The sequence below is a fragment of the Pristiophorus japonicus genome, chromosome 18 (assembly GCF_044704955.1).
Source record: "Pristiophorus japonicus isolate sPriJap1 chromosome 18, sPriJap1.hap1, whole genome shotgun sequence".
Lineage (NCBI taxonomy): Eukaryota > Metazoa > Chordata > Chondrichthyes > Pristiophoridae > Pristiophorus > Pristiophorus japonicus.
Window position 1 is genome coordinate 42,930,176 of NC_091994.1, and position 23,201 is coordinate 42,953,376.

The window sequence follows — 23,201 nt, forward strand, 5'->3', positions numbered from 1 at the left end:
GACTGCCTATGATGATGATGGTGATGATGATGTGGGTAAGTGATGAGAAAAGAACCTGAAATGCTTCACAAAAGGTGTAATATGAGAGAATGATAGCCTCTGTGACTTGGATTTAGGTTTGTGGAATTAACAAAAGCAGGCGGATATTTGAGCTACAATTGGAGCACCCTAAAGGGAATGAGTGAGACCAGAGTTGCTCTCATTGCCCACTGGAGGGGAAAGACTTGCATTTATATAATGCATTCCACGACCACTGGATGTCTCAAAGTGCTTTACAGCCAATGAAGTACTTTTGGAGTGTAGTCACTGTTGTAATGTGGGAAATGTGGCAGCTAATTTGCACACAGCAAGTTCCCACAAACAGCAATATAATAATGACCAGATAATCTGTTTTTGTTATGTTGATTGAGGGATAAATATTGGCCAGGACACTGGGGATAACGCCCCTGCTCTTATTTGAATAGTGCCACGGGATCTTTTACGTCCACTTGAGAGAGCGGACGAGGTCTTGGTTTAACGTCTCATCCGAAAGACGGCACCTCTGACAGTGCAGCGCTCCCTCACCACTGCACTGGACTGTCAGCCTAGATTTTTGAATCCATCACCTTCTGACTCCGAGGCGAGAGTGCTACCCACTGAGCCACAGCTGACACATAACACAAAAGCATTCCAGAGTGTTAGCTCCTGCTTGTCAGCCTGAACATTGCACCACCCACTCCATTCCAGGAGGAAGAAACGTTGGCTGTGGGAGGGACTGCAATATTGGTGCACACGATTCTGTGATCGTATTTAGCATCACGCATTTTTAGCAAAGTGATAATGTTCCGAGGAAATTACAGGAGAGCTGAGGTGAGGAATTGGATGTCAAAGGTTGACTGATGTTAGTCTGATGTGACTAGCACAATCAAGATGCAGAGAAGCTTTAGAACTTAAAATGTACCTTGTAAATATCCAATAACAAAGGAGTCAGAGGCAAAGCAAGTACAGGGATGTCATGCCCAGCAGCAGAGTGCGATTGATCCGCGTGAGCGATGGGAAAGCATGCTGCTGAGAGGGGGCAGCCGTCAATTACAGGAGGAATGGGAAATCAATAACTGCTCTCCTTCAATTTATATCTGGTTTAAAAATAAAGCTGAATGCCTCACATTACAGATCAGTCAAGGACAAGCATGTGAAAGTCACAAGTACCGAGAAAGGGAACAGGTAGGGGAGGCAGAGAAACTATTTCTGCTGCTTTGGCTTTCTGGTACTAGGAGGCATAGTCTAAAAATTAGAGTCAGACCTTTCAGGAGTGAAATGAAGAAACACTTCTACACACAAAGAGTGGCAGAATTTTACAACTCTGCAAACAGCAATTGATGATACATCAATTGTTAATTTTAAATATGAGATTGATAGCTTTTTGTTAAGTAAAGGTATTAAGGGATATGGGCCAAAGGTGGGTATATGGAGTTAGGTCGCAGATAAGCAAGATCTCACCGAATGGCAGAACAGGCTCGAGGGGCTGCATGGCCGAACTCCGGTTCCAATGCTCCCAAACCCAGAGGCCCGCCTTTTCTCCTAAAATGGAGAGCGGCCAAGGCCCACGTTACGGGGACACCTTCAACTGTGAAGCAGCTGGGAGAGCAGGCGAGGAACATGCACAGGTAGTGATGTGGTGAAGCTAAGTTTGGGTTTTAAAAGCACATTTGCAATATTGGTGAGTTAAGCTCAATTTTGGAAAAAGGGAAGGGGGGGCTATTCTGACCTTGGAGTACCCCTCACTCCATTTACATCACCAAGCACACTCTTTGTAGGTTGATAGGGGCTGGTTGGGAATAATTGGACCTTTTATTGTGTGCATAGAATGATTGTGGCATAACAAACCCCATTTCAGTCAGAGCATTGAGGTTGAGCAGTTTTAATACAATTGGAGTCACAATGCCAGGCACCACGGAGCAAACGACACACACTTAAAGTAGATTTATATACTGAAACATTACAAACCTCTTTGTATACAATGAATTACTTTGAATTGTAATCACTCTAGCTTTGTAGACAAATGCGGCAGCCAATTTCAGCACAGCAAGATCCCAAATGGAAACCTAAGCACTAATGACCAAATCATCTTTTTTTTTGGTGGTGTTGGTTGAAGGAGGAATGTTGACCAGGATACTGAGAGAAAACCCTGTTCTTCTTTCAATAAGTGCCATGGCACCTTCAATGTCCACCCCTCAGTTTAAGGTCTTACCCAATTTAATGGGACGGGAGTAGCGCTGTTGATTCATTGGCAACTCACAGAATTCATGAAGAAATGGGATCCATGCGCAAGGTTGTGTGTTCAAGTCCCACTCCAGAGACTTGAGCACAAAAGCTAGACTGACATTCCAGTGCAGCACTGAGGGGATGCCGCACTGTCGGAGGTGCTGTCTTTCGGATGAGACAATTAAACCGAGGCCCCGCCTGCTCGCTTAGGTGGATGTAAAAGATCCCGTGGCACTATTCAAATAAGAGCAGGGGAGTTATCCTCGGTGTCCTGGCCAATATTTATCCCTCAACCAACATCACCAAAACAGATTATCTGGTCACCATCATTGCAGTTTGTGGGAGCTTGCTGTGTGCAAATTGGCTGCCGCGTTTTCTATATTACAACAGCAACCACACTTCAAAAGTACTTAATTGGCTGTAAAGTGCTTTGGGACGTCCGGTGGTCGTGAAAGGTGATATATAAATGCAAGTCTTTCTTTCTTCATTACTGCCAGATTGATGAAGGCTGGCTCATTTCTGTTCCCAAGTCAATCTGACAATAGAAGAACTGTGCGCTTACTGTCAGCTTCACTCTCGCAACATAAAAGGGCCTTAAAAGGGTCGGGTTTCACACCAAAAGCAGCCTCGGGCTATACTACAGAACCATTCCTTGAATACAAATAGGCCTTAGGAAATCCTATTTTGTACACACCATGACTTTTTCACTACAATTATTAACAGGATGACTTGGGAACTGCTCAACCATTTTGATATGAGGTTCTATTTGAGAATTAAATAAAGATGAATAAATTGCTGGAGATGGCACATTGCAACGGAGAGCTTTTCTTTAATCAATGTTGGACTCCATTTCCATTCAAAATCCAAGTAATAAAAAATATTAAACGTTGCACAAGGGAACCTTTTAAATTCAATGTCTCTCTCTGGATGTCATCAAGGTTTCTTTTAAAACGGTCTCAGGTTTGAGATCTTGAATTAATTATATTTTCTACACACGAGTGGATATAAAACATGAGAGAAAGTCAGCTTCTCAGCTGGAGATCAATAAAGTAAGGATCATTAGAATGAAAACCAACAGGATCTGGCTGATGGAGTGCTCTAATTTTATTCTCTTCATATTTCTTCCCTTCCTCATTTGAGGATAATGATTCCTCACTGGGTCCTGTTCACTCAGCACTGGGAACCGAGGCCAATTCTCCTTTCTTTGAGCCAGGAGCGTGCAGGTGAGTCCATAGCACTGTTGCGGGATGGAACCTGGGACCTTCCTGATCTGTGTGGCTGAGAGGCAATGTGTTTGAGCAGAATGCAGTGTGCTTCTCTTGCCATGTCCACAGAGACACCTCTGGTTTACCTCCGTGCTTTTTCCTTGGCTCCCTGGATTTAATGTACCGAAGCATGCGGTATTTGCGCTATTCTCTATGAAACAGTTTGGGACAGTTTATTACATTAAAAGGCATGATAAAAATGTGAGTCACAGAATCATACAGCGCAAGAAGCCATTTGGCCCATGGTGCCTGCACCGGCTCTTTGGAAGAGCTATCCAATTAGTCATACACCCCCTGCTCTTTCCCTATTGTAAAAGCGGAAAGAGCGTGCGGCAAACCTGTCCCACCCACCATTTCCCTCATAGACTATCCCTAACCTGTGACGGGGACTGTGGTTCTCGTATTGAACTGTTCAGCCACCTAAGGACTCATTTTTAGAGTGGAAGCAAGTCTTCCTCGATTCCGAGGGACTGCCTATGATGATGATGATGATGATGATATATGCACCGGTGAGCATGCTCATAGATTGGTTAAGCTGTTGAGTTGAAAGCGGCTTAGCCAGTCATGTGATGCTCACAAGACTCAATAAAACCCCAGCCAGTTGGGTTCAGGGTATCCACAATGAGGCAGGTGGTTGTAAGCCTGGTGGATGAACTGGTAATGTGTCGTGTGATTGTTAAACATTTTCCGATTAAACCAACTAGTTCTTAATAGCAATGTGTTGTTATGAATTCTTAAGCAAAGAACCCATGAAGCAAATACATTACCCTGAAATATTTTCTTTTTCAAGTATATATCCAATTCCCTTCTGAAAGTTACTACTGAATCTGCTTCCTCCACCCTTTCGAGCAGTGCATTCCAGATCATAACAGCTTGCTCCATGCTGAAACTTGTTCTCACTGACCCCTTAAGTCGATGTTGAACAGGCAGCCTTAATCCAATGTCAGGTTCATACACCCACATTTGCGTGGGTGTACTATTGTCAGGGGGCCGGTCTTAGCCAGAGGGGGAAGATGGTTGATGGTACACGGATGATGCGCTCCCATGATCTGGACTACAGAAGCACCAAATGTCAAAGCGCCTTCATATTTGCATCATCTGCAGATAGGTTGTCTATACGGAGGAGGGAGAGAGGGAGAGACTGGGCTGTCTGCTGGCGGCTATACCACTGTAATGTAACAGCACCTATTGATTGTGGTCGGTGAAAGGGAAAAAATGTAAGGGGGGAGGGGAAAGACAAGAGAGTGACACAACAATTTGTATCTTGTTCTACACAAAGGGGAGATTCTATGCTGAGCAGTTTAATGACACTAGTACAACCACACATTAATGCACCATTCTTAGTCTTGATGGGATTAGCTGACAGCTATAGTGCTCCAGGATAAGACAAATGTACATTTAGAATTGATTTGGGAACACAAGGGCAGATGTCTGCCTGTATATTGTGAAGTATTTAGCAGGGCTGCAGAAACTGGTTTAGTTTAAGTGGTCCAAGCTGAACTAGGAAAAAACACATAATATGGACACTGACCAGACACTCTCAATTTTACTCCCAAACCACTATTGATAATGCCCCTAAAGCCAATCAGTCTTATTAATCCGAGTAAACCACACCATCACAGACTTTCCCCTGCACTAAGGGCCCTGTCCAGCATCTCTTAACCAAATCTTAACCTGTAAATAGCTTCATCCCTGTGCAGCAGATTATAATGTGTCACACTGTTCTCAACTCTTCCTCTTCGCCTCAGGGGAATGTGCAAAGCTGAACCAGGCTACGGTGGCAATGGTTGCAAATTCCAGGGGTGTGTTAATAAATTAGGTTAGGAGTAAGAAGGAAAGTCAGATAGAATGTTTATAATTAAAAGCCCCCAAATGATTTTCCAGGCCATAGCCTAAAGTTAGAACCAGGGGGGCTAAATGGGGCACACAATTTGAATTAAGTGAAGATTTAATGCCCAGCGAGACGGACTGTCTTCCAGCGATCTTGGGCAGAAAAATTTGCGGGGCGGTATCGGAGGCGGGAATGGCCTCTGCGGGGCACTGCCGCTGTATTCACGGGATGGAAGCGGGGCACTGACGTATCATAATGTCCCGCTCAGCGTCGCGCCTCGCGGGGCAATTTTCCCCGTGGGGTGCCAATGACGTCATCGTCATGTGCGCCCCCGCTTGGGTAAAAATGTATGAGGTGCGGTACAAACCCGTTTTCGTCCACAGAATCCTGGGGGCAATTCCAGGGGGGGCAATCTGGCCACCGTGCCCGGACGATAAAAAATTGCGCCCCATTAGCGCCTTCCGGAGGTGCTAACGGACCTTTCCAAAAGGGGCAATTTTGACCCGCAGGCATGGTAACCAAATTAGATGTGTTGGGGGAAAGATTTGTCCATAGTTGCTTGTTCTCCTGTTCTTCACGAGATGAAGGGGTTGTCTTATGAAGAAAGGTTCAGCAGGTTGGATCTATACCCATTGGAGTTTAGAAGAATGACAGGTGATCTTATTGAGGGGAGAAGGAGTTTGGAAGGATGGCTGGTGTAAGAGGTGCAAGGAGAGCCAACAGGTTCACTGATATGGAGACACTGATGGACGGTGTGGAGGACAGAAGAAGAATATTGTTTCCTGACGTGGGGAGACCTGGCAGACCGCATAATGCATGGAGGGAGATTGCAGGGGAGGTGTTAGGCACCTCCATATATGTGAGGACACACCCTCCCAGGAAGGTGCTGGCCAGTCTGCACCCGGCCCTTCCAAGGTGGCGATGGGTCGACGCCTCCTAGCTCTGGGGCGACGGGGATCCTCCTCCGCCTGCGCCTCCTCTTCGTCCTCCTCCTCAGGTGGTACTGCTGGCTCGACCTCCAGCAGCTGTCCCCTCATGATGGCCAGGTTGTGCAGCATGCAGCAGACCACGACGATGATGGAGATCCATTGAGAGTACTGCAAGGTGCCACCAGAGCAGTCCAGTCACCGGAACCTCTGCTTAAGGATGCCTATGCACTGCTTGATGATGCACCTGGTGGCACAATGAGCGTCATTGTATGCATGCTCTGGCGCTGTCCTGGGGTTCTGCAGAGGAGTGAGCAGCCTAGTGAATATCCTTTGTCCCCAAGCAGCCAACCGCAATCCTGATTCAGGTCAGTGAAGATGACGGGCACACTGGTGTGGCGCAGAATGAATGAATCATGGCTGCTGCCTCCCTTGCCCACTGCCTCTCTGCAGGGTGATGATGGCGACGCCTTCTCCTGCGTACCGCCCTACTTCTGACCAGGTGTCGCCCTCCCAACACTCCTCCCATCCTCAGGGTGAACCCTGCCAAGCAGGTCTCTGCAGCCCACAGGCCTCCACTAAAGAGTCAGACCTGAAAGTAGCTCAGATGAATACGTGGCTTGAGGAGTGGTGCAGAAGGGAGCGATTCAAATTCCTGGACATTGGACCCGGTTCTGGGGGAGGTGGGACCAGTACAAACCGGACGGTCTCCACCTGAGCAGGACCGGAACCAATATCCGAGGGGGAATGTTTGCTAGTGCTGTTGGGGAGGAGTTAAACTAATATGGCAGGGGGATGGGAACCTATGCAGGGAGACAGAGGAAATAAAAAGGAGGCAGAAGCAAAATATAGAAAGGAGAATAGTAAAAAACAAAAAGGGCCACATTACAGCAAAATTCTGAAGGAGCAAAGTGTGTTAAAAAAAACAAGCCTGAAGGCTCTGTGCCTCAATGCGAGGAGTATTCAGAATAAGGTGGATGAATTAACTGCGCAAATAGCAGTTGACGGATACTATGTGATTGGCATCACGGAGACATGGCTCCAGGGGGACCAAGGCTGGGAACTCAACATCCAAGGGTATTCAGCATTTAGGAAGGATAGACAGAAAGGAAAAGGAGGCGGGATGGCGTTGCTAGTTAAAGATTAAATCAATGCAATTGTAAGGAAGGACATTAGCCTGGATGATGTGGAATCGGTATGGGTGGAGCTGCGGAATATCAAAGGGCAGAAAACGTTAGTGGGTGTTGTGTATAGACCACCAAATAGTAGTATTGAGGTTGGGGACAGCATCAAGCAAGAAATAAGGGATGTGTGCAATAAAGTTACGGCAGTAATCATGGGCGACTTTAATCTACACACTGATTGGGCTAACCTAATTGGTAGCAATGCGGTGGAGGAGGATTTCCTGGAGTGTATTAGGGATGGTTTTCTAGACCAATATGTCGAGGAACCAACCAGGGAGCTGGCCATCCTAGACTGGGTATTGTGTAATGAGAAGGAACTAATTAGCAATCTTCTTGTGCGAGGCCCCTTGGGGAAAAGTGACCATAATATGGTAGAATTCCTTATTAAGATGGAGAGTGACACAGTTAATTCGGAAACTAGGGTCTTGAACTTAAGGAACAGTAACTTCGATGGTATGAGGTGTGAATTGGCTAGAATAGACTGGCAAATGCTATTAAAAGGGTTGACGGTGGATAAGCAATGGCAAACATTTAAAGATCACATGGATGAACTTCAGCACCTGGAGTAAAAATAAAACTGGGAAGGTGGCTCAACCATGGCTAACAAGGGAAATTAAGGATAGTGTTAAAGCCAAGGAAAAAGCATATAAATTAGCTAGAAAAAGCAACAAACCTGAGGACTGGGAGAAATTTAGAATTCAGCAGAGGAGGACTAAGGGTTTAATTAAGAGGGGGAAAATAGAGTACGAGCGGAAGCTTGCAGGGAATATAAAAACTGACTGCAAAAGCTTCTATAAATATGTGAAGAGAAAAAGATTAGTGGAGACAAATGTAGGTCCCTTGCAGTCGGATTCAGGTGAAATTATAATGGGGAACAAAGAAATGGCAGACCAATTGAACCAATACTTCGGTTCTGTCTTCACGAAGGAAGATACAAATAACCTTCCGAAGGTACTAAGGGACAGTGGGTCTAGTGAGAAGGAGGAACTGAAGGATATCCTTATTAGGCGGGAAATTGTGTTAGGGAAATTGATGGGATTGAAGGCCGATAAATCACCAGGGCCTGATAGTCTGCAACCCAGAGTGCTCAAGGAAGTGGCCCTAGAAATAGTGGATGCATTGGTGATTATTTTCCAACAGTCTATCGACTCTGGATCAGTTCCCATGGACTGGAGCGTAGCTAATGTAACACCACTTTTTAAAAAAGGAGGGAGAGAGAAAACCGATAATTATAGACCGGTTAGCTTGACATCAGTGGTGGGGAAGGTATTGGAATCAATCATGAAGGACGAAATAGCAGCGCATTTGGAAAGCGGTGACAGGATCGGATCAATTCAGCATGGATTTATGAAAGGGAAATCATGCTTGACGAATCTTCTGGAATTTTTTGAGGATGTAACTATCAGAGTGGACAAGGGAGAACCAGTGGATGTGGTGTATTTGGACTTTCAGAAGGCTTTTGACAAGGTACCGCACAAAAGATTGTTGTGCAAAGTCAAAGCACATGGTATTGGGGTAATATACTGATGTGGATAGGGAACTGGTTGGCAGACAGGAAGCAGAGAGTCGGGATAAACGTATCCTTTTCAGAATGGCAGTCAGTGACTAGTGCTGGGACCCCAGTTCTTTACAATACACATTAACGATTTGGATGAAGGAATAGAGTGTAATATCTCCAAGTTTGCAGATGACACTAAACTGGATGGAGGTGTGAGCTGTGAGGAGGATGCTGAGAGGCTGCAGGGTGACTTGGACAGGTTAGGAGAATGGGCAAATGCATGGCAGATGCAGTATAATGTGGATAAATGTGAGGTTATCCATTTTGGGGACAAAAACACGAAGGCAGAATATTATCTGAATGGCGGCAGACTAGGAAAAGGGGAGGTGCAATGAGACCTGGATGTCATGGTTCATCAGTCACTGAAAGTGGGCACGCAGGTACAGCAGGTGGTGAAGAAGGCAAATGGTATTTTGGCCTTCATAGCTAGGGGATTTGAATACAGAAGCAGGGAGGTCTTACTGCAGTTGTACAGGGCCTTATTGAGGCCTCACATAGAAACATAGAAACATAGAAAATAGGTGCAGGAGTAGGCCATTCGGCCCTTCTAGCCTGCACCGCTATTCAATGAGTTCATGGCTGAACATGCAACTTCAGTACCCCATTCCTGCTTTCACGCCATACCCCTTGATTCCCCTAGTAGTAAGGACTTCATCTAACTCCTTTTTGAATATATTTAGTGAATTGGCCTCAACAACTTTCTGTGGTAGAGAATTCCACAGGTTCACCACTCTCTGGGTGAAGAAATTCCTCCTCATCTCGGTCCTAAATGGCTTACCCCTTATCCTTAGACTGTGTACCCTGGTTCTGGATTTCCCCAACATTGGGAACATTCTTCCTGCATCTAACCTGTCTAACCCCGTCAAAATTTTAAACGTTTCTATGAGGTCCCGTCTCATTCTTCTGAACTCCAGTGAATACAAGCCCAGTTGATCCAGTCTTTCTTGATAGGTCAGTCCCGCCACCCCGGGAATCAGTCTGGTGAACTTTCGCTGCACTCCCTCAATAGCAAGAATGTCCTTCCTCAGGTTAGGAGACCAAAACTGTACACAATACTCCAGGTGTGGCCTCATCAAGGCCCTGTACAACTGTAGCAACACCTCCCTGCCCCTGTACTCAAATCCCCTCGCTATGAAGGCCAACATACCATTTGCTTTCTTAACCGCCTGCTGTACCTGTATGCCAACCTTCAATGACTGATGTACCATGACACCCAGGTCTCGTTGCACCTCCCCTTTTCCTAATCTGTCACCATTCAGATAATAGTCTGTCTCTCTGTTTTTACCACCAAAGTGGATAACCTCACATTTATCCACATTATACTTCATCTGCCATGCATTTGCCCACTCACCTAACCTATCCAAGTCGCTCTGCAGCCTCATAGCATCCTCCTCGCAGCTCACACTGCCACCCAACTTAGTGTCATCCGCAAATTTGGAGATACTACATTTAATCCCCTCGTCTAAATCATTAATATACAGTGTAAACAGCTGGGGCCCCAGCACAGAACCTTGCGGTACCCCACTAGTCACTGCCTGCCATTCTGAAAAGTCCCCATTTACTCCTACTCTTTGCTTCCTGTCTGACAATCAGTTCTCAATCCATGTCAGCACACTACCCCCAATCCCATGTGCTTTAACTTTGCACATTAATCTCTTGTGTGGGACCTTGTCGAAAGCCTTCTGAAAGTCCAAATATACCACACCAACTGGTTCTCCCTTGTCCACTCTACTGGAAACATCCTCAAAAAGTTCCAGAAGATTTGTCAAGCATGATTTCCCTTTCACAAATCCATGCTGACTTGGACCTATCATATCACCTCTTTCCAAATGCACTGCTATGACATCCTTAATAATTGATTCCATCATTTTACCCACTACCGATGTCAGGCTGACCCTGTTATCTCTCTCCCTCCTTTTTTAAAAAGTGGGGTTACATTGGCTATCCTCCACTCCATAGGAACTGATCCAGAGTCAATGGAATGTTGGAAAATGACTGTCAATGCATCCACTATTTCCAAGGCCACCTCCTTAAGTACTCTGGGATGCAGTCCATCAGGCCCTGGGGATTTATCGGCCTTCAATCCCATCAATTTCCCCAACACAATTTCCTGACTAATAAGGATTTCCCTCAGTTCCTCCTCCTTACTAGACCCTCCGACCCCTTTTATATCCGGAAGGTTGTTTGTGTCCTCCTCAGTGAATACTGAACCAAAGTACTTGTTCAATTGGTCCGCCATTTCTTTGTTCCCCGTTATGACTTCCCCTGATTCTGACTGCAGGGGACCTATGTTTGTCTTTACTAACCTTTTTCTCTTTACATATCTATAGAAACTTTTGCAATCCGTCTTAATGTTCCCTGCAAGCTTCTTCTCGTACTCCATTTTCCCTGCCCTAATCAAACCCTTTGTCCTCCTCTGCTGAGTTCTAAATTTCTCCCAGTCCCTGGGTTCGCTGCTATTTCTGGCCAATTTGTATGCCATTTCCTTGGCTTTAATACTATCCCTGATTTCCCTTGATAGCCACGGTTGAGCCACCTTCCCTTTTTTATTTTTACGCCAGACTGGAATGTACAATTGTTGTAGTTCATCCATGCGGTCTCTAAATGTCTGCCATTGCCCATCTACAGTCAACCCCTTCAGTATCATTCGCCAATCTATCCTAGCCAATTCACGCCTCATACCTTCAAAGTTACCCTTCTTTAAGTTCTGGACCATGGTCTCTGAATTAACTGTTTCATTCTCCATCCTAATGCAGAATTCCACCATATTATGGTCACTCTTCCCCAAGGGGTCTCGCACAACGAGATTGCTAATTAATCCTCTCTCATTACACAACACCCAGTCTAAGATGGCCTCCCCCCTAGTTGGTTCCTCGACATATTGATCTAAAAAACCATCCCTTATGCACTCCAGGAAATCCACCTCCACCGTATTGCTTCCAGTTTGGTTAACCCAATCTATGTGCATATTAAAGTCACCCATTATAACTGCTGCACCTTTATTGCACGCACCCCTAATTTCATGTTTGATGCCCTCCCCAACATCACTACTACTGTTTGGAGGTCTGTACACAACTCACATTAACGTTTTTTGCCCTTTGGTATTCTGCAGCTCTACCCATATAGATTCCACATCATCCAAGCTAATGTCCTTCCGAACTATTGCCTTAATTTCCTCCTTAACCAGCAATGCTACCCCACCTCCTTTTCCTTTTATTCTATCTTTCCTGAATGTTGTGTTAGTTTTGGTCTCCTAGTCTGAGGAAGGACGTTCTTGCTATTGAGGGAGTGCAGCGAAGGTTCACCAGACTGATTCCAGGGATGGCTGGGCTGTCATATGAGGAGAGACTGGGTCGACTGGGCCTGTATTCACTGGAGTTTAGAAGGATGAGAGGGGATCTCATAGAAACATGTAAGATTCTGACGGGACTGGACGGGTTAGATGCGGGAAGAATGCTCCCGATGTTGGGGAAGTCCAGAACCAGGGGACATAGTCTTAGGATAAGGGGTAGGCCATTTAGGACTGAGATAAGGAGAAACTTCTTCACTCAGAGAGAGTTGTTAACCTGTGGAATTCCCTGCCGCAGAGGGTTGTTGATGCCAGTTCACTGAATATATTCAAGAAGGAGTTAAATATGGCTCTTACAGTGAAGGGGATCAAGGGGTATGGAGAGAAAGCAGGAAAGGGGTACTGAAGGAATGATCAGCCATGATCTTATTGAATGACGGTGCAGGCTCGAAGGGCCGAATGGCCTACTCCTGCACCTATTTTTCTATGTTTCGATGTTTCTAAAAGTACAGGGGTATGTGCAAACCTCTGAGCAACACTCAGCAGGTTGACTGGAGCCAAAACAATTAATAAAATTATTAAAAGATAACTCCAGTGGATGCTATAATCTTAAATAAAAATACTAAAATTAATAAAACTATTTCCCGACCAAAGGGCCCCGATCACGGCAATACTCCAGCGGTGTCCCGTTCGAGCACCGACTCGAATACCTCGCGGGGGCACCGCTGGGAAAAGGCTTACCTTTTTGCAGCTGAAAATCCCGGTCCTGGTGGCTTTCCAGTGGCCCGCACGCTGCAGAGTTCACCGCTGGAAAGTTACCCTTCACCGCGCCGTTTCCGGCGGAAGTGTACACCGCTCAAATCCCCCCCGAGCTGAATATGGCTCGGGGAGGGAAAATCAGCCGACCGCGGCGGCCCATCGATTTTTTCGGTCGCCCGCATAATCTAAGCGGTAGCTGTCCCTTCGGGGATGGTGAATTTTGGCCCCTACAGCTCACCAACTACCCTTTGATAAATTGTGATTGTTTTAGGCCATGAGAGGAATTGGTCGTGAGTTGGAAATCCTGTCCTTCTGGTTATATCTGATGTCGGAGCCTTGGAATGGGAAGTTCGCCTACCTTTCAAACTCCCAGTCCCTCCAGCTTGCAAACCAGTTCCTAGGTTTGATTTCGCCACTAGGAGGATTGACACAGGCACCGCCTGTGGCCAAGGCATCTTCAGGGCCGAAGGCTGGGTTACTACCTTCTATGGTGTCGCCGTACTTTCCTTTTAGGAACTCCACCAGCTCCCGAAGCGCTTTCAGGTTCCTAAGTTTGGAAATGGTGTTAATGGTACTTTCGTGAGTCACTGAGGACTGCTACATCATCTGCGAATGGATTTGTTGCTAGACTGCATTGCCATGCCCATATTTGCTTGATCAAGGGAGCAGAGCAGGGGGTCCATGGTGATGTTGAACAGAATTATTGAGAGAGGATCACCTTGTTTAACACCTCACCCTATGGAGATAGGATTGGTCCTAAACCTATCCCTCTCTAACTCAGTTGAGGTACTGGTGTAGAGGTCATGGACGAGGTGTATAAAACCCTTGGGCGTACCCATCCTTCCAAGGGCCTTGGAAATGAGTTTATGCCCGACAGCATCAAATGCCTTGGCTAAATCACCGAAAACAACCGCAAGCTCCTTCTCATTTCTTTTATCCTTGATGTAGAATGGCGATATTCTGATTGTATCCGGGGATGGCCACTATAAAGCCCTTCTACCCGGGATTCAGGTCGATGGATTTGCTCAATTTTTTGGCCATGATCTTTGTCAATAATCAGAGCAATATTGGCCCACTGTCAAAATGGCCCTGATTGACAGCGGGTCGGGATCCCGCTCTAAACCCGCCTCCGTGTCAGTTTCTGATCTGTCAGGGCTGCGTGCGGATCGCAAACCCGGCAGCAAGCAGCAGGCCAGTTAATTAAGATAGTTAGGATGCAGTTGAATGCTACTTAAGAGGATTAAAAGCAGGCACTTACAATTTTACCAACTGTTTGACAGGTTTGCCGTCCCTCAGGGAACACGCCAGGTAACTGGAGTCGGGTTCTCGGTGATTCTCCATTACTTTAGCTAGTTGACAGCTAAGAAGTGGTATAACAGCTACCATTTCACAACTGTTCACTTTCCAATGTCAGAAGCTGAAGCCTTCATAATTTGGAAGAAACTTTTGACCAGTATGTAGTTTACAACACACTAAGCCACTTCCAAAGGTGGCCACAAATCTGTCCAAGAACACAAAGTGCTGAAAATAAAGATTTCAATGTTTGAGAACACATGAACATAAACTTTACACGAACATTGGCTGAAGGATTCAAGTGCCTTCCCTTGTGTGTTGTTAGTTGGTATGATTGGAGAAGGATGAGGGTGAGTGTGAGGGATGGCCAGTGAGATGGGGAAGTGGTGATGTAGGTGCAGAGAGGGATGGGTGTAGGTGCAAGGTGTGTAAGTAAGGATGTGCAGGGTAGGGAAGGCAGAGTGATGGGGATGTGATGAGTGGCACAGCAGGATGAGGTTGAGTGTGGCTTCGCAGTAACATTTTGTGATCTACTGAGATAATTGAAAGATTTGCGTCACTGCAGCCTGGTCCTCCTGATGACAGCACTGCTTGTACCCTCCTGTGCAATGTGCAAGCAGTCTATGTTAGTGTCCTGGGGAAGTCTCTTCCACCCATTAGAAGGGAACAGGATCTCCCTGCGTGCTGTGACTCTGGAGGGAGTGATGGGAGAGCCTGTGTGCACCTCTGTGCAGTGCTTGTCAGTGTTTACAGCAGCTCAATGCTGCAGAACACTGACAGAAGAACGGTCAAAAGCAATGTGCGTGTGGTCCCTTTAAGGAAACCGGCTGATGACATGTCATCAGATGATGTCATCAGAAAGGCTTCCCGCAGGGTGGGCTTAACAAGCCCCATCAGCGGAAGATTGGGTACAGAGGGCGGGATGGATTTGGGAGCGGCTTTCCCACAAGGCAGCAATGCCGGCCGCACCCAACTCGCCGCGGGTGGTGAAAGCACGGCCCGAGAGTCGGAACATTTTGCTGGCAATTTCCTCAGAGTTCCGAGGAAACTCCTGCCATAAATGCAGCCTTCGGGTGGAGAGAATCTGGAGGGCAGGGGGCCAGGGCAAATCTAATTCAGTCCCCATATTAAAATCATACATTCTGCCTTTGTCTGCATATATTTTGTATTATTAATTCCTGTGTCCACATTAATAATGAATACTGCCTACGTAAACAGGTCACACTGAAATTATTTTTACCCACCAGTGTTTACAGAGGCAGTTTTCATTATACATGCGGACATAGGCATTTATAATAAAACATTTGACAGGAAGCATATGCAGGTGCAAGATTTTTTATGCATTACAGATGGAGGCAGAACTTAGAATCAGAGGGCTAGAATTTCCTATCAGCCAGCCAGCGTCTGATTGCTGCCCAAAAGACTGCTTAGATTCCCAAGATTATCGCCGGCGAAAACTTCCCCCAAACAAAGAAAAAACTCAGCACAGCGAAAAAAAATGGGCCTTGCACCCTGATTCTCGGCCCAAAAGTGGAATTTAGAGTCGATTGGGCGGTTGCGAAAGAAAATGGGCGATAAATAAAAAAAGTCACTAAAAATTTACCCCGAGGATGCGGGGTGGGCCTAGGAGAAAAACGCAAAATATTTTTTCAAAAAACAGAACATATAAAATCATAAAAACATTCTCAAGACCCTTTTAACCTAAGTCACCACAATAGAATTGTAAAATAATGAGTAAAAAAACAATTACTAACCTTTTTCTTGCAGAGCTACGCCCAGCTCCGCTGATTCTCGTGGGCGTTTTTTTTCATACTTACCTACGGGTCACCGCTGATCCAAATATCGCGCCAGGGCGATCTGTGGACGGTGCACGCCGGCGGTCCGCTCCCCAGCGGTACCTCAAAACCGCCGGCGTAACTCAGCTGGGCAATTTCTCGCCGACCCGGTTAGCGCCCACAATGGCCAGTACCGCCCAGAAACCGGGTGGTAAGCCAATGCAATCTCTAGCCCATAGAATGATACAGCACAGAAGGAGGCCATTCGGCCCATCATGCCTGTGCCGGCCCCTCCTCTAGGCAGGAATGGCCTACTCCTGCTCCTATTTCTTAAGTTCTTATGTTCTTAAGCGCTACAGTCACTATAAATCACAGAGCAGCTTCACTCCTGTGGTGCAGTCTGAGTAAGTTCATGCTCCATCGGCACAGAATGGAATCACTCAACCTGTAGCAATAGTGGGAGAGACACAGATAACAGCAGACACCTGGGGGATGGAGACTGTTTGAGCGGGAGATTGTTTGAGCGCTAGAGAGTGCCAGACAATTTTAACCACTGGGGTACAAGGGTCCCAAGTAAAAGGAATTTGAGGCAATTTCTATACAGTTTCCAGTGAGCACAATTTATGGTCCCAAAGTATTGTAAGCCAAAATTAACCAGCTTATCGGCTGGCATTTGCTTAGTTCAGATTCCAGCACATTGGCATCCTTAAATTGGCTCGCTCAGTTTGGACTATTAAATCCAGTTTGCTTAATCTGGGGTCAGAATCTTAGGCCCCTGACAACCCTAGTCTGCTACTGGGATAAGGGCGTCAGATTTAGTAGTGCAACTTAATAGGCTGGTGCATGGTCTGAAGTCTCCCAAACTAAGAAAACGGTTGGTGTGAATTAAAAGGTCAAGAAATATTGTTGGGGTTGAGTAGAAGGCACATTATGATCCTTCAAATCTGACCCAGGATCGCTTGATTTAGGTGCCGGATACAAAACATGAGCATCCTTTATTGTTATCCCCTTCATATTCCAGTATTTCCTTCAGAGGCCCCCCTGTAATGTAATGGAGACAATGTACATCCCATAAGATAACGGAGACAATGTGCACCCCTTAATATAACGGAGGCAATATACACCCCATAATATAACGGAGACAATATACAATTCATAATATAACGGAGGCAATGTACACCCCATAATGTAAGAGACTATGTACACCCCTGTGAACTCCCAGTGACAGAAGTGGTATGATTGGACACAAGGATATCATCTGACGACACAAGCGCAGCTATTTTGGTGACAAGATGTTAATTGATGATTCCATTTCTTCGATAGTCGACAAGGGGTTCAATGTTCCATATTTGTTCCTTTTGTGCCGTATTAAGTTGAAATATCTCAAAGGGCTTCACACAATGAAGCACCTTTGACGTGCAGTGACACTGATAAGCAAACAAACATGGCAACCATTGTGTGCCTAGGAAGGACCCACAAACAGCGAAGAGATTAACTTTTTATATTGATGTTGGTTGAGGGAGAACATTGGTCAAGACACCAGGAGAACTCCCTGCTCTTCTTCAAATGGTGTCTTGAAATCCAATTGAACAGATAGATGGGAGCTTGCTTCAACATCTCGTCTGAAAATCTACACTTCTGACAATGCAGCACTCCGCGTGTGATCCACGGGAGTACCAGCCTAGATCATGGCATCAAAACCTGGACTGGGACTTGAATCCCACAAACCTCCTGACCTAGAGGATGAGAGTGCTGTCAAATGAGCCATACTGACATCAGCATTGCAAGCAGAATCTAACATTTAAAAACAAAAATAATTTACAAGCTTCCAGGATTGAAGATTCGATGGGAGTTGTGAAAGAGGACTATTAAATCTCTCTCTATCTCTGTATCTCTCTCTCTCTCTCTCTCTCTCTCTGTATCTCTCTCCCCCAATTCACACATACTCTGCTTTTATCATGCTTGGCATTTTGGGAATACTCTATTCTTATGCCCCGGATTTGACTCCTCATTTAGTGAATAGATTTAGTGACAGTAATTGGCCCATTTTGAATGCAGCAAGATAACAAGCAGTAGATTTTCCAGTAGTTTGGAGACTACTTGGTTTCAATGATTGGTGGTAAGTATTTCCAAGAGTCATTATAAAACAATTAAGCTCATAGTTAAAGGGTAGGATGACAGCAAGCAATACTATGTGACTGATCCCCATAATAAACACTGTCAGGATTTAATACAACTTGAATTGAACTTAATACTGGTACAATAACACAAATTTATTCAGTTTAATCCACTCAAAATTAGTTGAGAAGCTCAGAAAGCCTGATGATACACCAATCCATTACCACACAAAAGCGTCTATGAGCAGAACCATGGTGAATGATTGAGTCAGATTCCATTTATATGACATGGGATTATGGGGATTTTTACCAATACTTTTGGGATCACATTCTGTAATGATGTCCATCTTCCTGTGAAACCCAAAATCCAACAGGCTTGATTACGGTGTTGGAACTGTAACAGACAGCCTCTGAGAGAAATATGTGTAAGAAGTTGCGAAGTGATTGAAAATGTTAGGTTAAGTTGTACTGTGATTCCAGTCATCCTGACTGTGACAACCAACATCCATCCAATATTTTCCTTAATTGAGAAAGACAGAAATTGCATTTATATAGTGCCTTTCACATCCCTCAGGATGTTCCAAAGGGCTTTACAGCCAATTAAATATTCTTGGGGCTGGATTTTCGGATCTTCTCCGCTCTTCATCCCGGAACGGCGGCAATGGCGGTGGTGAGGTGTTTTGGCTGGACGGTCAGCCTCCAGTGCCCTGCAATGATCGGTCTCCAGCGCCCGCTGCGATCGGTCTCCAGCGCCTGCTGCGATCGGTCTCCAGCGCCCCGCAATGATCGGTCTCCAGTGCCCCGCAATGATCGGTCTCCAGTGCCCCGCAATGATTGGTCTCCAGCGCCCCGCAATGATCGGTCTCCAGCGCCTGCTGCGATCGGTCTCCAGCGCCCCGCAATGATCGGTCTCCAGCGCCCCGCAATGATCGGTCTCCAGCGCCTGCTGCGATCGGTCTCCAGTGCCCCGTAATGATCGGTCTCCAGCGGCCCGCAATGATCGGTCTCCAGCGCCCCGCAATGATCGGTCTCCAGTGCCCCGCAATGATCGGTCTCCAGTGCCCCGCAATGATCGGTCTCCAGCGGCCCGCAATGATCGGTCTCCAGCGCCCCGCAATGATCGGTCTCCAGCGGCCCGCAATGATCGGTCTCCAGCGCCCCGCAATGATCGGTCTCCAGCGGCCCGCAATGATCGGTCTCCAGCGCCCCGCAATGATCGGTCTCCAGCGCCCTGCAATGATCGGTCTCCAGCGCCTGCTGCGATCGGTCTCCAGCGGCCCGCAATGATCGGTCTCCAGTGCCCCGCAATGATCGGTCTCCAGCGCCCCGCAATGATCGGTCTCCAGTGCCCCGCAATGATCGGTCTCCAGTGCCCCGCAATGATCGGTCTCCAGCGCCCGCCGCGATCGGTCTCCAGCGCCCCGCAATGATCGGTCTCCAGTGCCCCGCAATGATTGGTCTCCAGCGCCCCGCAATGATTGGTCTCCAGCGCCTGCTGCGATCGGTCTCCAGCGCCCCGCAATGATCGGTCTCCAGCGCCCGCCGCGATCGGTCTCCAGTGCCCCGCAATGATCGGTCTCCAGCGCCCCGCAATGATCGGTCTCCAGCGCCCCGCAATGATCGGTCTCCAGTGCCCCGCACAGATCGGTCTCCAGTGCCCCGCAATGATCGGTCTCCAGAGCCCCGCAATGATCGGTCTCCAGCGCCCCGCAATGATCGGTCTCCAGCGCCCCGCAATGATCGATCTCCAGCGCCTGCCGCGATCGGTCTCCAGCGCCCGCCGCGATCGGTCTCCAGCGCCCCGCAATGATCGGTCTCCAGCGCCCCGCAATGATCGGTCTCCAGTGCCCAGCAATGATCGATCTCCAGCGCCCCACAATAATCGGTCTCCAGCGCCCCGCAATGATCGGTCTCCAGCGCCCCGCAATGATCGGTCTCCAGCGCCCCGCAATGATCGGTCTCCAGTGCCCCGCAATGATCGGTCTCCAGCGCCCCACAATAATCGGTCTCCAGCGCCCCGCAATGATCGGTCTCCAGTGCCCGCCGCGATCGGTCTCCAGCGCCCCACAATGATCCTCAGGTTCAGTTTTGCGGTAGCGCAGTGCAGCACTGCCCGGAAGAGCAGTGCCCGGTGTGCAACGCCCCTTGTTGCGACACTGGCGCGAGTTTTGATTCTTGCCCGATCCGTACGCCCCAAAGTGCGCCACGCACTGACCACCTGGGAAATCAGGGCAGTCCAACCATCCTGACAGCGAAGAGGTAAGTAATGGGCTCCTAAAGTAAGTGTGATTGTTTTTCTTTTACATTTTTTTTTAGATTTGTGTTGTGGTGGCGTGGGCAATGTTTTGGGACTATTTTTGTGGTATTTATTTTAGGTCCCCCCACTTCCCCCCCCCCCCCACCCCCCCCCCGCGCCCAGCGTCTCTCGGAGCGCTCCCGGCCTGGCTCTTTAGCTTGGGAGTTTCCCATGCTAGCGCCCAAGAGAGGTGTACAAAGCCTACTGGCACGCAAACTGTTCTCGGGCGCTAACTTTCCCGCCCCGCCGCCATTATCGCCCCAAAAACATCAAAGCCAAAAATCCAGCCCAGGAAATGTAGTCACTGTTGAAATGTACACAAAACCTAGATGAGGGGGTCAAAGAACATTTGTACAGAGGTTGAAAAGGGCGGGAAGGAAACTGACGTAAATCGAGTGGTAGTGGTCAGGGGGTTTCAAACTTAAGAGTTCAACAGGAAAGGAAGAGTGAAGGAGATAAGGAGTTCCAAAGTTTTGAGATCCTGGGAAAGAATAAGTTAGAGGAAAGCTGTCTCCTCCCCTGGCATCCTCCAATGGAAACAGGCACCATCTTATCCAGTCAACATGCTATAGTAAGTAAACCAGGTGAAAATCCTGATCAAAAAGGTAGCACTTATGTCGGGCTTCACAATGGAAAACGAACAGACTGCAAAACACAGAACACCCCACAGGCTGCAACTTGTGTCATGAATGGAGAACATTTAAAATTCAAAAACCTCTTTCATTTCCTATGTGAGATCACTACAACAACAACGTATTCATATAGCAAGGAAGTATACCTTGGAAAACTTTGTGAAAGTTGCTGAACTTTAAACAGCTAACAGTTACTTTGCCTTGTCTTGTCCCTTGCAGAGATTGATAATAATTGATAAGGAGAGTGCTGATTTCTCTGGAGCTACAGATGGGTGGAGGGGAGGTACCAGAACTCAGAAAGTGCATGGATGCTGTCCGACTCTTAGAATGCACTACTAGCTGTCATGACAGTCTTTATAGCCAAATAATTATAACGTTGTAAGGATTTGTAATCTTTAACAATGAGCCTCAATTAGAGGCCTTAACAGAGCATTGAGAAAGTCAATATAAGCCCCAACTGCCAATATCTTCTGCAAAACATTCTCTCAAACCTGCTCCCTGCCCTATATGATGACAGTCAGAAAATGCAGCCTCTGCACATCATAGAATCATAGAATGATACAGCACAGAGAGGCCATTCGGCTCATCGTGCCTGTGCCGGCTCTTCGAAAGAGAGATACAATTAGTCCTACTCCTCTGCTCCTTCCCCATAGACCTGCAAATGTTTCCTTTTCAAGTATTTATCCAATTCCTTTTCGAAAGTTACTATTGAATCTGCTTTCACCACACTTTCAGGCAGCGCGTTCCAGATCGTAACAACTCACTGCACAAAAAACTCTTATCAAAACTCTTCTGAATTTTGAACACCGCTATTAAATCTCCACTTAATCTTCACTGCTCGAAGGCGAAAAATCCCAGCTTCTCTATTCAAAGCAGCGCCCGAACAGGGAATAAACAGTCGACCCTCAAATTAAAAGTCTGATGCACTCCCAACAGATCATAACTCGCTGCGTAATAAAAATCTCATCTCTCCTCTGGTTCTTTTGTCAATTACCTTACATTATATATTGGACCCACCTGCTATAACTCTCTGTGCTTCATATGGCTCCATGTAGCCATTGTTCTCAACTTCTTCTTTGTCATTTGACTCTCCTCTGGATTCATGTCGGAGATCAAATGGATCGGAATAATCGTCATCAGCCAGAGTCTGGATAAAGAAAGCAGACTGGTGAGTTATTCAACATATTACACATGGATGCTTCCCATTAGAATCATAGAATGACTACAGCACAGAAGGAGGTCATTTGCCTGTCAAGCCTGTGCTGGCTCTCTGCAAGAGTACTTCAGCTTGTCCCCTCTCTCTCTTTGAGGGCTTGGGTCCAACCTGATTCATGAGACCCCCTTTATGTGGCCTTTCTCCATGGGCAAGTCCAGGCGCTGATTGCCAGCAGACTGTTTCAGTATGGTGGGCTCGTCCCCCTCACCCAACATCCACACAGGAATCAGGAGCGAAACTTGGTCTGACAGCCAGGGAGCAGTCCAGGGAGGCCAATCACAGCGAAGGTCAACTAACACAGGTCAGCAGAGATTGAAGCTGTCTCGATAGAGCTTGGGAGCTTAAAAACTTTTTTTTATAAAAAGAAAGTCTCGGGTTATTTTTGTTCTTGTTATAGAAAAGAAATACTAAATTTGCCGTAATGTCTGAAGTTTCCTTATGAGCCCTTTAAAATGGAGACCCTCAGAGAATTACCAAGGCCTCCCTGGTAACGTCAATTACAAGGATAATCCCTGTGTATCCTGGGGCAGTTCTTTATGAATGGCACAGGCCACAACTTTGCCCCGTGGCCATCCGGTCCCAGATAACCCTGAAGTGGGTCTCACATTTCTGTGGTATGGCTCCAGGAAGTGCATCCCAGAGGGCACTGAGCACCTCGAGTCTCATCGCCGAGAGCATGCACAAACCAACGCAGGCAGCGGAAAGAGCGTGCGGCAAACCAGTCCCACCCACCCTTTCCCTCAATGACTATCTGTCCCATCTGTGACAGAGTCTGTAATTCTCTTATTGGACTGTTCAGTCACCTGAAAACTCATT

General features: G+C 46.9%; 1 protein-coding gene across 1 annotated transcript in view; it reads right to left on the reverse strand.

The window, feature by feature from the left end:
• LOC139229223 (SH2 domain-containing adapter protein F-like) overlaps nucleotides 1-23,201 on the reverse strand; it is a 296,149-nt gene that overhangs the window by 175,418 nt on the left and 97,530 nt on the right. Inside the window, exon 3 of the mRNA XM_070860883.1 lies at nucleotides 22,187-22,316. Coding sequence (XP_070716984.1) covers nucleotides 22,187-22,316 — 130 coding nt within the window. The remainder of the gene's footprint in view (nucleotides 1-22,186; nucleotides 22,317-23,201) is intronic.